The sequence below is a fragment of the Nannobrachium achirus genome (assembly GCF_963921795.1).
Source record: "Nannobrachium achirus genome assembly, chromosome: 11".
Taxonomy (NCBI): Eukaryota; Metazoa; Chordata; class Actinopteri; order Myctophiformes; family Myctophidae; genus Nannobrachium; species Nannobrachium achirus.
The window spans coordinates 50,808,295-50,822,189 of record NC_137820.1 but is presented as its reverse complement, the minus strand read 5'-3'; the positions used below and the strand labels follow the sequence as shown (position 1 = coordinate 50,822,189).

General features: G+C 40.5%; 1 protein-coding gene across 2 annotated transcripts; it reads left to right on the top strand.

Moving 5' to 3' along the window:
* Window positions 1-972: 972 nt before the first annotated feature.
* On the top strand, window positions 973-12,107 carry bbs2 (Bardet-Biedl syndrome 2; the record flags this gene model as incomplete). Of its 2 annotated transcripts, none has more annotated exons than XM_080736133.1 (17): window positions 973-1,089; window positions 1,965-2,192; window positions 2,471-2,596; window positions 2,880-2,942; window positions 3,044-3,121; window positions 3,639-3,743; window positions 4,694-4,780; window positions 6,057-6,192; window positions 6,470-6,609; window positions 6,705-6,834; window positions 7,010-7,181; window positions 7,580-7,709; window positions 7,998-8,117; window positions 8,508-8,645; window positions 9,767-9,879; window positions 11,282-11,430; window positions 12,001-12,107. In XM_080736133.1, the coding sequence occupies 17 exons, from the start codon at window positions 973-975 to the stop codon at window positions 12,105-12,107; spliced, it is 2,139 nt and encodes a 712-aa protein (XP_080592259.1). The 2 variants fall into 2 exon arrangements, with proteins under 2 accessions (XP_080592259.1, XP_080592258.1); XM_080736132.1 differs by having other exon boundaries at window positions 6,470-6,618.
* Between the last annotated feature and the right edge of the window lie 1,788 nt (window positions 12,108-13,895).

The following is a 13,895-nucleotide window of genomic DNA, read 5'->3' as shown; positions in this document are numbered from 1 at the left end:
AGAGTGTGGTGTGGTAGAGGAGGTCTCCCCGAACGCGTGCGTGTGTTCAAAGTGCTGACGCAGAGAGCGGCCTCCCGTCCAGCGCCCACTAGAGTCTGAAAATGGTACTTTTTCTATGTCTAGCCACACTGGAAGGCCATCAAATTTTTATTTTACACCTCTCCCGCTTAGCGGAGAGTGTGGTGTGGTAGAGGAGGTCTCCCCGAACGCGTGCGTGTGTTCAAAGTGCCGACGCAGCGAGCCGTCTGCTCTCCAGCGCCAACTAGAGTTTGAAAATGTCTGAAAATGTCCCTTTTTTGAGCGGGTGGCTGCACTGGAAAGCCATCAAATTTCTATTTTACACCTCTCCCGCTTAGCGGAGAGTGTGGTGTGGTAGAGGAGGTCTCCCCGAACGCGTGCGTGTGTTCAAAGTGCCGACGCAGCGAGCCGTCTACTGTCCAGTGTCCAATTTGTAAAGGCTATGCACTCCAGTGAACAGCATTTATCTATTTAGATATATGTTTTGTTATTAAAACTTTTTTTTACACATAAACATATTTTTTGTTATATGGCTTTGTTCAAATGCCTAATTTATATTTTTAATGAGCATATAATTTGCAAATTCAACGTTTTTCAATGGAATTAATTATGAGCATTTTATTTTGAAGGCGAATACTTCAAACCGGAAGTCTTATATTTGCCAGCTCTGACACCGGAAGTTCTATATTTGCTCAGTTCACGGACCTTCTAGCCTTGGATCAAGAAAGACTAACTGTTATATATTTCTTTTTTATATATTTTCTTTATATTCTAACAAAAAAATTTCAGAATTGAAAAAAAGTTGACATTGAGTTATACTTTGTGTTCATCATACAGTCTTACTTGCGTTCAATGACTACATTTCATAGAATGAATATGAAAGGACACACAGCCTCATTGTTGGTCTGTTTCCCCTCTCTCTCTCTTTCTCTCTCTGTCTAGGATACAGCCACCATGTTGGTCCCCATATTCACTCTGAAGTTGAACCATAAGATAAACCCTCGCATGGTGACCATTGGAAAGTTCGATGGAGTTCACCCATGCCTCACTGCAGCTACGCAAGCAGGGAAGGTGAGAGAGAATCAGCTTGCTTAATGGAGTAGTTCACCCGGACCCCCAAAAGATATCTAATTACTAACCCCATGGCATGAATTACCTTGAATACAGTTTTTGTCACATTACTAAGGCAATAATTTGATGACTGGCGCCTGGCGGAGTCTCCTCTCCAGTAGGAGACTCAAAGAACTGAGTCCATATATTGACCAATAACCTGGTCATCACATTATTGGCTTAGGAAAGTGACAAAAAGAAGAGAAAAAAAATCTCCATGAATTCAAGGCTTCATGTGTGGAATTTGGTAGAAAATAAGTACATTTTTAACATTGCCAACTGTGAGAAATGAGTTATCTTAGTTGGACACCAGTGTTGTGCACCAAAAATAGACAAGCTTCTGAGAGCTTGTAGATCTTAGTGTTTCCCTGGGCTGGATGCAGATGAGCCACAGATGTTAGGGGAAGACAGGGTGGTTATGTCAGTATTGCCAGGATATGCATAATCTTTTTCACAATATTGTCACTCTAGCTAAAAACCTTTTAATCCAGCTTTGTGAAATACGATTTTGACAACCTCACTCTTACAAAATATGCCAACTCCAGAAGTAGGACTATACTACATAATTTAACCCATATCATTATCATCCATGCTTACATCACAAAACTATATTGTTCCAATAACCGTAATCGTTACAGAATGTGTGTCTTAGTTTTTTGCCAGTCTTGGGAAATTTCAAATAGATTCCCAAGTTAAATTGAATAAAACACTGGCTTTTTAATTCAGTTGCCTTAAAGCACATACATACTGTAGTGTGCAAAGGGAAACACTGATAATGTTGGTGATGTCATTATTCCTGAACAGTGAACAAGGTAATCTCACCTCTCTCGTTGTAGGTGTTCATCCACAATCCCCATGTTCGTGGCCAGAGACCTGTGACTCACAGGCTGAGCCAGAGCAACCAGGACTCGGACATCTCTCTGCTCAACATCAACCAGGCGGTCACCTGTCTGACTGCAGGGACACTGGGACCAAATACCACCGGGGACACACTGTTGGTGGGATCTCAAACTAATCTGCTGGCCTATGATGTTCACGACAATGCTGATATCTTCTACAGAGAGGTGGGTAGAATAGAGGAACGAGGAGGCAGGGGTAATGTTGGGAAAGGTGTTTGATGCTGGTACTGCAATAAACTCAAAGAACTGCATATATATATATATATATATATATATATATATATATATATATATATATATATATATATATATATATATATATATATATATATATATATATATGTAAACTATATGACACGTATATTCATGTGTGTGTGTGTGTGTGTGTGTGTGTGTGTGTGTGTGTGTGTGTGTGTGTGTGTGTGTGTGTGTGTGTGTGTTAGGTGGCAGATGGGGCCAATGCTATTGTGCTGGGGAAACTAGGAGACATCCAGTCTCCTTTGGCTATCATCGGAGGCAATTGTGCCTTACAGGGTTTTGACTACGAGGGGAATGACAAATTCTGGACAGTAAGTACTGAGATTAAATGTTTCCTTAATATCAAAATGACTGCACAAGTGATTGTGAGTGTTCCTTCGAAAGAGTAAATAGTCTAAAGAAACCTTTATGTGGCTTTTCCAATACATTGAGGTCGGCCTAGGCAATAAAACCATAATGTCAATTTATTAAGAATCTGGTTTTGTATGCTCTCAGTCCAGAGAAAACAATTCCTATAAATGGGATGAATAATGTCTTCAGCTAGTGTGCTGTTTATTCATTATTATTTTTTTCTTCTCTTTTTCCCCTTTTTAGGTAACTGGGGATAATGTTAGATCTCTAGTCCTCTGTGACTTCACTGGAGATGGGAAAAATGAGGTGAGACCAGCACCATAAGCATAGACGAGGAAGATGCTAAGTCATTTGTTCAAGCTTCATAATAAATTGTTGCGGTGATGTCTGTGTATTGTTGTTTGCAGCTCTTGGTAGGATCTGAAGACTTTGACATCAGGGTTTTCAAAGAGGATGAGTTGGTATCTGAGATGGCTGAAAATGAGGTAAATAGGCACATTTTCTGTTAAGGTTTATGGACGGGAATCTGTAGACGTTGTACTAATGATGACAACTATATGATTTTTGTCATGGACTTTTTATTAAACAAATAATTGTGATATTTACCTTTGTGTATCTTGAACTTGGCCTAGCGCAGCTAGGGCCCTATTATGATCCAGGTCTTATGCCTTATGCCTTAACTTCTTTACCTTTTTTTCACTATTTTGAAAAACATTTTTAAATACTTCAAATGCTGATCTACATCTGCACGTTGTGAACTTGCAGATCAGCTATTTGAAATATGTAAAAAACAAAAACAAAATAGTAAAAAAAGGCAAAGAAGTTAAGGCATAAGACCTGGATCATAATAGGGCCCCTAGACTCTTATCTGCCATTGCTAACACAAGGCAGTGTGATTTTTTGTCTGGCTATGCGAGGCTATCTTGCTTTACTATGCTGAAGCAAAATTACAAATCGGCAACACATGAGTAATGCATTTTGTATTCTTCTCTCTCTGTACAGGCGGTGACCTCACTTTGCCATATGCATGGCAGCAGATTTGGCTATGCCCTGGCCAATGGTACTGTGGGGGTCTATGACCGCACCGCCCGCTACTGGAGAATCAAGGTAATGCAAGTCAGAGCCATTCATTATCTCCACCAGGCTATGCAGTGAGGAGGTTATATTCTTTGGGTGCCCCTAGACCCAACATCTCTCCCAAGTCACAAACTACTACACCAGTGAATGTTCAATTTCACTGCCAGCATGCCAAGGAACTCAATTCCTGAATATCTTTCACATTGGCCATGTTTTTGTTTTAAAATTCATAATATTATGCTCACCATCACTCCAACCGACACGTGTCTGGAAGGCTGTAAAGTGTAAATAATAGCCAATTGTGCGTAAACTGTCCTTCGGGTTATGGTATCTACACTATGCCAATTTGCTTCTCCCGTAATCCATGCAACTAGTGCCTTGCACACATGCTCCCAGGACAAGGAAGGATTTTTCAAATTAGCCTCATGGTGGCGCTATAAGAGCCCAATTCACGTTTTGAACCATAGGTCTGGCAATCAAAATATTTTCCCCTAGATTCCTTGGATCATGACGCAACTCCCATATACTGCAGGCTAGATTATCCACCATTTTGCATTTTCTTCAAAACACTGTTTCTGCTCCTACAAATTCTGTCCAGATCTCACACAAATCTGCACACCTTATTTGTGATCATGTGATCAAAATGTACCAATCCAATGCTTCATATTCCATTCCAATTGACTACAACTGCCTTCCAAAGTTTTGTGGGCCCAGACAACCCGGCCTGGTGGAGACCTGCGCTCAGAGGAGCGCACTTGTCTTTTAAAAAAAAAAAAATCATAGGATCCAGATATACTGTATCAAATGTTGTCTTTCCATTTGTTGATGTAATCACTGTAACTGCAATGTGTTGTCAAATTTGCTAATAATTTAAAGAATATTTTGTATTTTATGAAAAAGATTTTCGTCTATAATGGCCTCCCCAGAATCATGATAGTCACTGTAGTTAAACAATATTTCATGTTTCTCTTCTCGTCCAGTCCAAGAACCATGCGATGAGCATCCATGCCTTTGACCTGAATGCTGATGGAGTTGTGGAGCTCATCACTGGCTGGTCCAATGGAAAGGTCAGCAGATAATTTATAGTCCTATTATCTTGGTTGGCTAATGGCTATTGCAAAATCTCCTGGGGGTCTCATATATAAATCTTGCATATCCCAACTGAGCTTCTTTACCACTTTGAATTAGGCCTGTATCCCTCTATCATTTCTATAATGTTTTTTATAGGTCTTTATTTCCCTACTTTCATGTTGTCAGTCACCAATGTTTCTGTAGGACCCAATATGGCGCTTATTGATATGAATACCATAACTGTTGATCTTCAGTGTTGTCAAACTGGCAGCTTGCGAAATGGTCTAATCTGGCCTGCAGGATTTACTTTGGGGGTAAATGAAAAATTAAGTTAAAATGTTTTAATAATTATGAACAAATACATATTTTAATTCAAATATTCATGTCCAGTTATCATCCATCTATGTTTGGCAGCCACTTTGTTCTTGTGCACAGTTTCCCAACATGCATACCTATATTCACCAGTAAGTGGCAGTATGCAATTATAGTGTATGCTACTCAGGTCGGCAAAAGTCAGACAAAGTCAGACAAACTGTCTATGACAGTGTTACTGCGATCTTGCATGCAAATTTAGTGGTGTGTCATATTCAAAGTCATGAAGACTGTCAGGGCCATCTCTGACACAGGCTTCCCGGTCTCATAAATTAATTTGCACAATGTAACAATGTTTGAGCACAGTCCCAGGACTTCAGTGTGGCAAAAGACAAAAGAGTGTGTCAAATTGTAGATGGTTTAGTACACTGGCTCAAATAAAACAATTTTGATCACATGGTTGCTCCTGTCAACTGCATAGTCCAATAAACAGGAATGTGGGAACTAGGAATGTATTATGTGACCACTGCTTGGAATTATATTATTTTGGAATGTAAAAAAAATAGTGGAAATATGATGCAACGTGTTGTGAGCTTGTAGATCGGCTATTTCCACTATCAATGTTCTTTTTTAAGTATAAAGTTGTCAAATATGTCAGTAATTTATTTGTATATTTAGTTTATGTGTCATATCTACCATGTGCAACTTCAAAGCCTAAAAGCCAAACAGAAACGTAATTGTCAACGACAAAAACACAATTAAATCGTTAATCGCAATTATTTGAGAGAAAATTTATAGTCATGTAAAATGCCATAATCGTGACAGCCCTACCATGAAGTGCTAGCATAGTCAAAATGGCATTGGATGAGGGCTGTGGCTGGAGCCTCAGTGCACGGCACGCCTGTTGATAAACAATTTATGCTTTACTGACTTTGATGATCACATTCCTGAATGTTCCAGATCGATGCTCGAAGCGACCGCACCGGTGAGGTTATCTTCAAAGACAACTTCTCATCCTCCGTGGCTGGTGTAGTTGAAGGAGACTACAGGATGGATGGGCAGATACAACTCATCTGCACCTCCGTAGAAGGAGAGGGTATGCTTTGAGACCACCTCTACACCCACCCACCCAGCATAGCATGTCTCCCATTTTCTTAGAAATCATGCACAAATATCTCTGTTCATACTTATAGCACATCATGGACTGAAGGCACAGTTCACATTGTCTGTTTTTAATGAGACAGCAAATGTGTCTTTGGACCACCAACCAACTGTTGGATTTGGACTTCAATGCATGTGAGATCCATTTACACATGGCAGTTATGCCAATGCAGGATGCATGTTGATGATGTCACCTCTTTGCATTCTTGTAGTACGTGGCTACCTGCCTGCCAGTAAGGAGCTAAAGGGGAATCTAATGGACTCCAGTGTAGAACAGGACCTTGTCAGAGAACTCAGCCAGCGCAGACAGAACCTACTGCTGGAGCTACGCAACTATGAAGAGAACGCCAAGGTATATGCCATATATGCAGATCTACGTAGTTTGGGGAGTGGGAGTGATCACCTTGGGCATGCACCCACATTCACACATTGCGTTTTGGTTTTCAGGGGGTATCGGAAACATCCAGTGGGGTGGGTGTTATACCTGCCAACACTCAACTCCAAACAGCCCTGTCAGTTAAACCTGCTACGGAGGCCCAGAAGGCTCATATAGAACTCAGTATCTCCACGCCAAATGGTAAGCGTATTCAGTGCTAAGATTTCAGAGCACAATGAAATCGATATTCACTTCTTCTCCGGAAAGTGCCACACTTCACCTCTCTCAAGAGGGTAAAAAATGCTTTAAATATGTGACTTTGCGTTAGATTCTAATCCATTAATGTGGTCATTAACTTGATATCCTCTCTCTACAGAAACCATTATCCGGGCGGTGCTGATCTTTGCTGAGGGGATCTTTGAGGGAGAGAGCCACGTGGTCCACCCCAGTGCCCAGAACCTGTCAGGCTGTGTTAGAGTGCCCATCGTACCCCCCAAAGATATACCAGTGGACCTGCATATAAAAGCCTTTGTCGGAGGGAAAACCAGGTACTATGACATCTTTATTGACATTGAAATACATAATGTACAATACATGCATACATACTGTAGACTCCACCTTTATCAAAAGGATAAAAACTCAATAAAGCTTGTAGCTTATTGTGGCCCTTCCATTGCAGTCCTAGGGAATTGACTGCCTTTGTTATAACCGGGCTAACCGGTCTAAACAAATATGTGGCATGCTAATTAATATCTTTGTGTAACTCAAGAGTGTACATACAATTGCTCTCAGAGTTCAAATAACACTGAGGATGTTAATACTATGTATCTAATACCCAATGTTGTTTTGATAAAACCTCTGAAAATAGCCTAACATCTCCCATGAACCAGGATGCATAAAAATACATAAACTTGGTATACAAATGTATCTGACACTGTCTTTCCAGTACCCAGTTCCATGTGTTTGAGATCACACGGCAGTTGCCTCGTTTCTCCATGTATGACATGGCAGTGGACCCCTCGGCTGCCCGGCCTACCGGCAGGGTCTCCTTCAGCATCAATGATCGCCCACAGCGGGTAAGCTGCTACAATGTGTGAGGGAATTGAATGACTAATGTTAGCTCTTCGGTGCCCTCTTGTAAGACTTTTGACTCGGCAGTTCGGTAACCAACCACAGAATGCTGTGGGTGAACTGTGCAGCTTGTAGAGCTTGCATCTTGAATTTCAGTGTGTATGAATGTGTATCCCTCACTTGTCCTGTAACTACATTTTGTAAATGTATTGAGAACTTAACGTATTCTTCGTACATGTGTATGTGACCAAGATGCAGGGTGTTCATGTGTGTGTGTTTGTATGTGTGTACAGGTGGTCATGTGGCTGAATCAGAACTTCCTACTTCCAGAAGGGATAGACAGTCCTGATATCACTTTTACCTCACTACGGGCTGGAGGGCTGTTATCTATTAGCATGGCCAGCAATGGACAGGTATGGTAGAGGAACAGACACGTGTATAATGACAAATTAAAAGTACTTCGTTCTTACTGTTTTTTAATGTTCCAAATATTTAACTTGAGTAAATGACAGCTTTTTTCTTAGTTACTTGCTTCGTCATTACATTAGTCATATGTTTTAGGGCAAGTCATCTTTTTTGAGCATCTATGCATGTGGCCTGATTGCTGAAATGGATATTTCTTGTTTTTGTCTTTGAGGGTTTTTACTCAACAATGTTTTACTTTAACAATGTTTTAGTAAAATACTTTGAACCAGCTCTATACACATTTTACAATAAAATAATTACATTAAAATGTAGTTTCAAATGTTAGATGACATAAAATTGGGCCAGCTAACGAATCAGTTACTATTTTCTCCAATCAGATCACGCTGAGCACAGATGACATCGACCTGGCAGGAGATCTGATCCAATCACTAGCCTCCTTTCTAGCTATAGAGGACCTATCAGCAGAGGCAGACTTCCCTGCCTACTTTGAGGAGTTACGCACTACACTGACTGAGGTCTGTTTACCTGTGCTGTTGTCATGTTTTTTAAAGGATTTAAGGAGAATTTCTATTTCTATTTAAATTCTGTAGAGAGAGAGACAGGAATGGCACAAACCAACGATAAGAGCGAGGCAGTTTGTTTAGTGCAGTGATGGCTGAGGGGACAACACTCCTGCTAAACAGAAACTTGTGCCACTTCAGTGTTCTGTATCTTCGCCCCAATGGCATGAGTTCGAAGTAGCGATACAGAGGATGATCAGTGTCATTTGTTATTGAGAGTGCTAAGCGTGTGATGGCCTTATTGTTCATATCAGTAAGAATGGGTGTGGGAAGTCCGATGATCTTGTAAGCATACAGGTAATACTGTAGAGTTTGTTTCTGTTAGGCATGGACAGTATAGTTAAGAAACATTCTGAGTAATACGTGCATGTCTTCAACACCCCCTTCTCTCTCAGCTTTCCTGTCTCTCTCTGCACTGTCTATCAAAATAAATGTCTAATGTAGAGGGGGAAAAATAAAATAAAATATCGGATTCTCAAATTACATCTGCATCTGCACAAAATCTGATTTTATGGCACCAGAGATAGTTGCATCACATCCTGTGGAAAAGTTAACGTGTCAGAGTAAAAACCAACAAAGGGTCAAACTCGTTTTTCTGCTATACCACCAAAATGTGGAAAGCCTTACCAAAGGCCATAAAGGAGTGTGGATCACTAGCATCCTTTAAAATTGCCCTGAAAAACCACTTACAGGCAGCAGCCGTTCGCAACTGGTAAAAAAATGAACCTAGCCCAACCCTACCCTCCCCTGTCCCTTCTTTGTATATACTGTTTGTTTAGATTTACTGTTTTCTTTTTAGTTTTTCTTTACATATCTACTGCATAGTACTGTGTTCTATTTGTCTGTCATTCAATGTTATATGAGATACTTAAATGGTTTCCAGTGGAAATAAGCTTAGTCTTTTCATGGATCTCCTTTTAGTAGACCTTGTACCAGTGAACTGTACTGTCATGAAACTGTACCTTTTCCTATGCAAACTTCTAATAAAGTCTTCAATCAATCAAATGAAGAGACAGAAGACACGGTCCATCCTAACATACTGTGAGCCCACATTATGTTTCCCTCCATCCATCTAGGTGGATGAGTTCCATTCTGTCCATCAGAAGTTAACAGCAGCCATGGCTGACCACTCTAACTATATCAGGAACATGCTGGTCCAGGCAGAGGATGCTCGCCTCATGGGGGACATGTGAGTGAAAACCAATAGATTATAGTATACTATGTTCACAGTGTAAACACAGAGCCTTTTCCCACTGCAAAAGTACCAGGACAGCACACAGGATGGTACATGTGTTAGCAAAATATAAGCGCATCCTGATTATGTATTATTGTATTACTGGACAACATCAACTCATCCATTCATGGCGGACGAATTGAAATAATCTTTTTGTGTCATTCATAAGCCAGTGGTTCTCAACCTGTGGGTCCCCAAATTATTTTGGGGGGTTCCTGCCCCGGATGATTATTATTTTTTTTTTGGCTTTTATGCCTTTATTGATAGTATACAGTAGACTGACAGGAAATGGGGAGAGAGAGAGATGGGGAGTGACATGCAGCAAAGGTCGTCCAGATCGGGAATCGAACCAGGGAACCCACGGCAACCATGCCTATGTGGCGGTGCCTATGTGGTATGCGCCTTGACCAGTAGGCCACTGGACGGCCCCTGGATGATTAACTTAATGTGCAACACTGTTTTCTCTCTCAACAGTAAACAAACCAACAACGTTTAAGTGTAGGCCTATCTAGGGTATCTGCACATTTCTAAAGTGATAATTTAAGGACTTTTTAATACCTCTAAAATGACAAATTAAACCTTGGCCAAATGTTCTAATATTAGTGGCAGAAATTGTGAAAATAGCCGATCTACAGTACATGTTCACTTGTAGATCAGTTACCCTGTTGATGCTGTGAGCATGTAGATCTGATATTTTCACAATAGAACCATGTTATAGTACAAAATGTCCCCAGTTAAAATATGATTATTTTGGGGGTCGCAGCCTGAAAAGGTTGAGAACCACTGTTCCAAGCCAGCACCTTGACAGAACTAACATACAGCACGGTGCAGTGGGAAAGCATATTGATTTATTGATTGTTCTGCCTGAACAACTCTGCCTGAAACCTACCTATTCATTCCAGGCCCAGGCTCATTAATATTCGTGGAGTATTACAGTCATTAGTATCACCAGAAACGGGTGTTCAGTTCAAGTCACTTCATGGCTGCCACGATAATCAGAATGACGTATGACAATTAATCGTTAAGCTTCGTAAACAAAGAATCCACAAGAATATGACAAATAACTGAAATATGCAAAGAAATGAATGCTTAATATTTTTATACTTTAAAAATTAATACAAATTTGGAAATAGCCGATCTATAGCCTCACAATGTGTCGCATCCTGAGTTTGTAGATCTGCTATTTCTTCTATTTATTTTTTTATGTTTGAAAATGTGTGGAACAATTATGACGATTATGTGAAATAATTGAGATTATCTAAAATAATTGTGATTAGGTGATTATGTAATAATTGTGACAGGACTAATTGGTGACTGTCTCCCTTTTTGTTGTCTTCTCCCTCTCTCCTCACTGAAGGGTGAATACGAAGAAGCGTTACAAAGAGTTATATGATTTGAACAGAGACTTGGTCAATGAGTACAAGATCCGATCCAACAACCACAACGCTCTACTGGCCTGTCTCAAGTCTGTCAACCAGGCCATACAGAGGGCTGGAAGACTCCGAGGTAGGCCAGGACATTGGGATACATTTTGATACGTTTGTCTTGCTGTGTTTATATCTGTGTGTTGTGCCTGATTCAATTCTGTGAGACTAAGTATACACAGAGGCCTAGGCTGTCATCAGACTTTAAAGTGTGTGTGTTCGTTAACAGATGGCCATGTACATTGTGTTGTTCCTTACATATGATCCGTCACCATAATGATAATACTTTGCTTTTGATAGAGAGACAGTCAGGGGCTCTCAAACCTCTTAGAGAGAACCCTGTGGAGGAATTCAGATCAATCAATGAGAAAATGAGGAGACAAGACAATGTATTAGGTGTTGGTCTATCATAAGAACTAATAACGTCACACATAATCAATCATGATAATATATCTACTACAACCCAAAAGAAAGGGAGTTTGAGATAGTTTGGGTTGAGTTGAAGGGTTGTTTGCTTTCTGGATTAATGTAGATATAATTGAGCTCTGTCAGTCCAGTGATGACAATGATTGTACCAGCCTCCGCTCACTGCCTCTCTCTCTCTCTCTCTCTCTCTCTCTCTCTCTCTCTCTCTCTCATTTCATCTTTTCAGTGGGTAAGCCTAAGAACCAGGTGATCTCTGCGTGTCGAGACGCCATCAAGAGCAACAACGTCAACGCCCTGTTCAGGATCATGCGAGCGGGCACATCGTCCTCCTGAGGGGGGGCGACACAAGTAGACGAAGGAAATGAAAGGTTCATCTGTGCGATCCTAATCTTGGCTGCATTGATGTACCGCAGTTTGCCACATTTCTAGCAGTGCGCCATCTTGGGTATGACAGCGGAGGAAGAAGCCGCTCGTAAGAGATTGCGTAGTGATGTTCTGTACGGGGCCATTCATTCAGTGGCCCTGGTTTCAGCATTTGAGCTCAAATCCATTTTGGTTCTATGACTTAAGCAAGATGTAACATCTTAGTGTCAGCGATGCAACTTTTTGGCCGCCATCTCCAAAAACATTTCCTATAGACTCATGTGTAATAATGTTTAGTAAAGATTATTCTTTGCTCAGAAAGAGCTCAAAGCACAGTCGGTGTAGTATGGATGGTGTTGTGAGAAAGAGTTTGGCTAAGTAATGTTAAACACCAGTTGGCTTGAGGTACATTGTTTAGAGAGTACAGCAGGAGAAAGATGGGCCTGGAACTAGCTCATTTCACAGAAAAGTTTTTCAGAGTATCTGTGACCATTAGTGATTTGGGACAGAACAAGATGTCTTGGCATTATCATAAATATGACACTTACCTCACTTTTATGAAGTGATCTTAGTCTGTAAAACTTAACCATTGTGTACAGTAATGTAAAGATCTTACTGGTTCAACAACATTTCATCACCTGATGAAGACCACACGTGTTTGAAACGTTCTTTACTTGTGTATTTGCACAGTAATATTTTTGGAGCAGCGAGCTGTTTTGTGTATTTTAGCTTTTGATAAAATGTATTTCTGTCCTGCACCAGAGACAACAAATGTATGTGTATAACATTTACATAATAATGCTATGCAACATCACATTTTGGCTACCAGTGTCTTCCTCTTCTACCCCGCATTTGAACCCGGTTTCCTGTGAAGTGTAGTCATTTTTACCATTGAGCTAATAGAGCCGACCTGCTTGCTATGGGGATAAATTGAATCTTGTCCTTTAGGTCACAATTCGTGTTAGATCCTGTGTCTAGGTGAGACATGACCTTTGACGTGATCTAAATGTCTCAATAGAAGAGCAGGGAGACGAGATACAACCACCCCAATTGTATAAGTTACTGTACATATTGTTTAACATACTGTATTCTACCATACTGATTGGACAAATATATATTTTATTGATGAAAAAATGCTACTTTGTGCTGCTTTAACCACACAGCCTTGTGTACTTTGTCCGTTCGACACATCGCAAAATAGCCAATCTACACGTTTCTTTTCTCCATTATTTGCACTTGGCACTATAAAAAATAAGTTTCATTATTTGCACAAACAGAGACGTCATTGTTTATTTGGTTAACTATTTCAAACCTTTTGATTTCCAAAAAGGGGCAGATCTACAAGCTCACAATGTGTTGCAGAACATCTACTTTCGCAATCCATCGTACAACAAGTATAATGGGGCGTATGTTACTGTGTTTCTAGAAAGAGTGGAGCTTGAGGGAGGAAAGTCTAATCTGAAGGATCAGTACCATATGTGTGACTCAGCAGAAGGACACAGTGATGTTTAGACACAGGACAGCTGGACAGACAGGGAAGCAGCTGTTGAAATGAGTGGAGGCTCCAGTAGGTTCACAGTTACGATATTATACTTACAACACATGGATTGCAGGTCTCTGGCCCCAGTTGTTGGATATGTACTGTACTGTACTGTACTGTACTGTATGTGTGGTGTTGAGCCAAAGAAAAGTTCATTGTAAGGTTCTCTCTTCCCGTCTCTCGCTCTGTCTCTAAATCCCATCTCTTCTCTGTTTTGT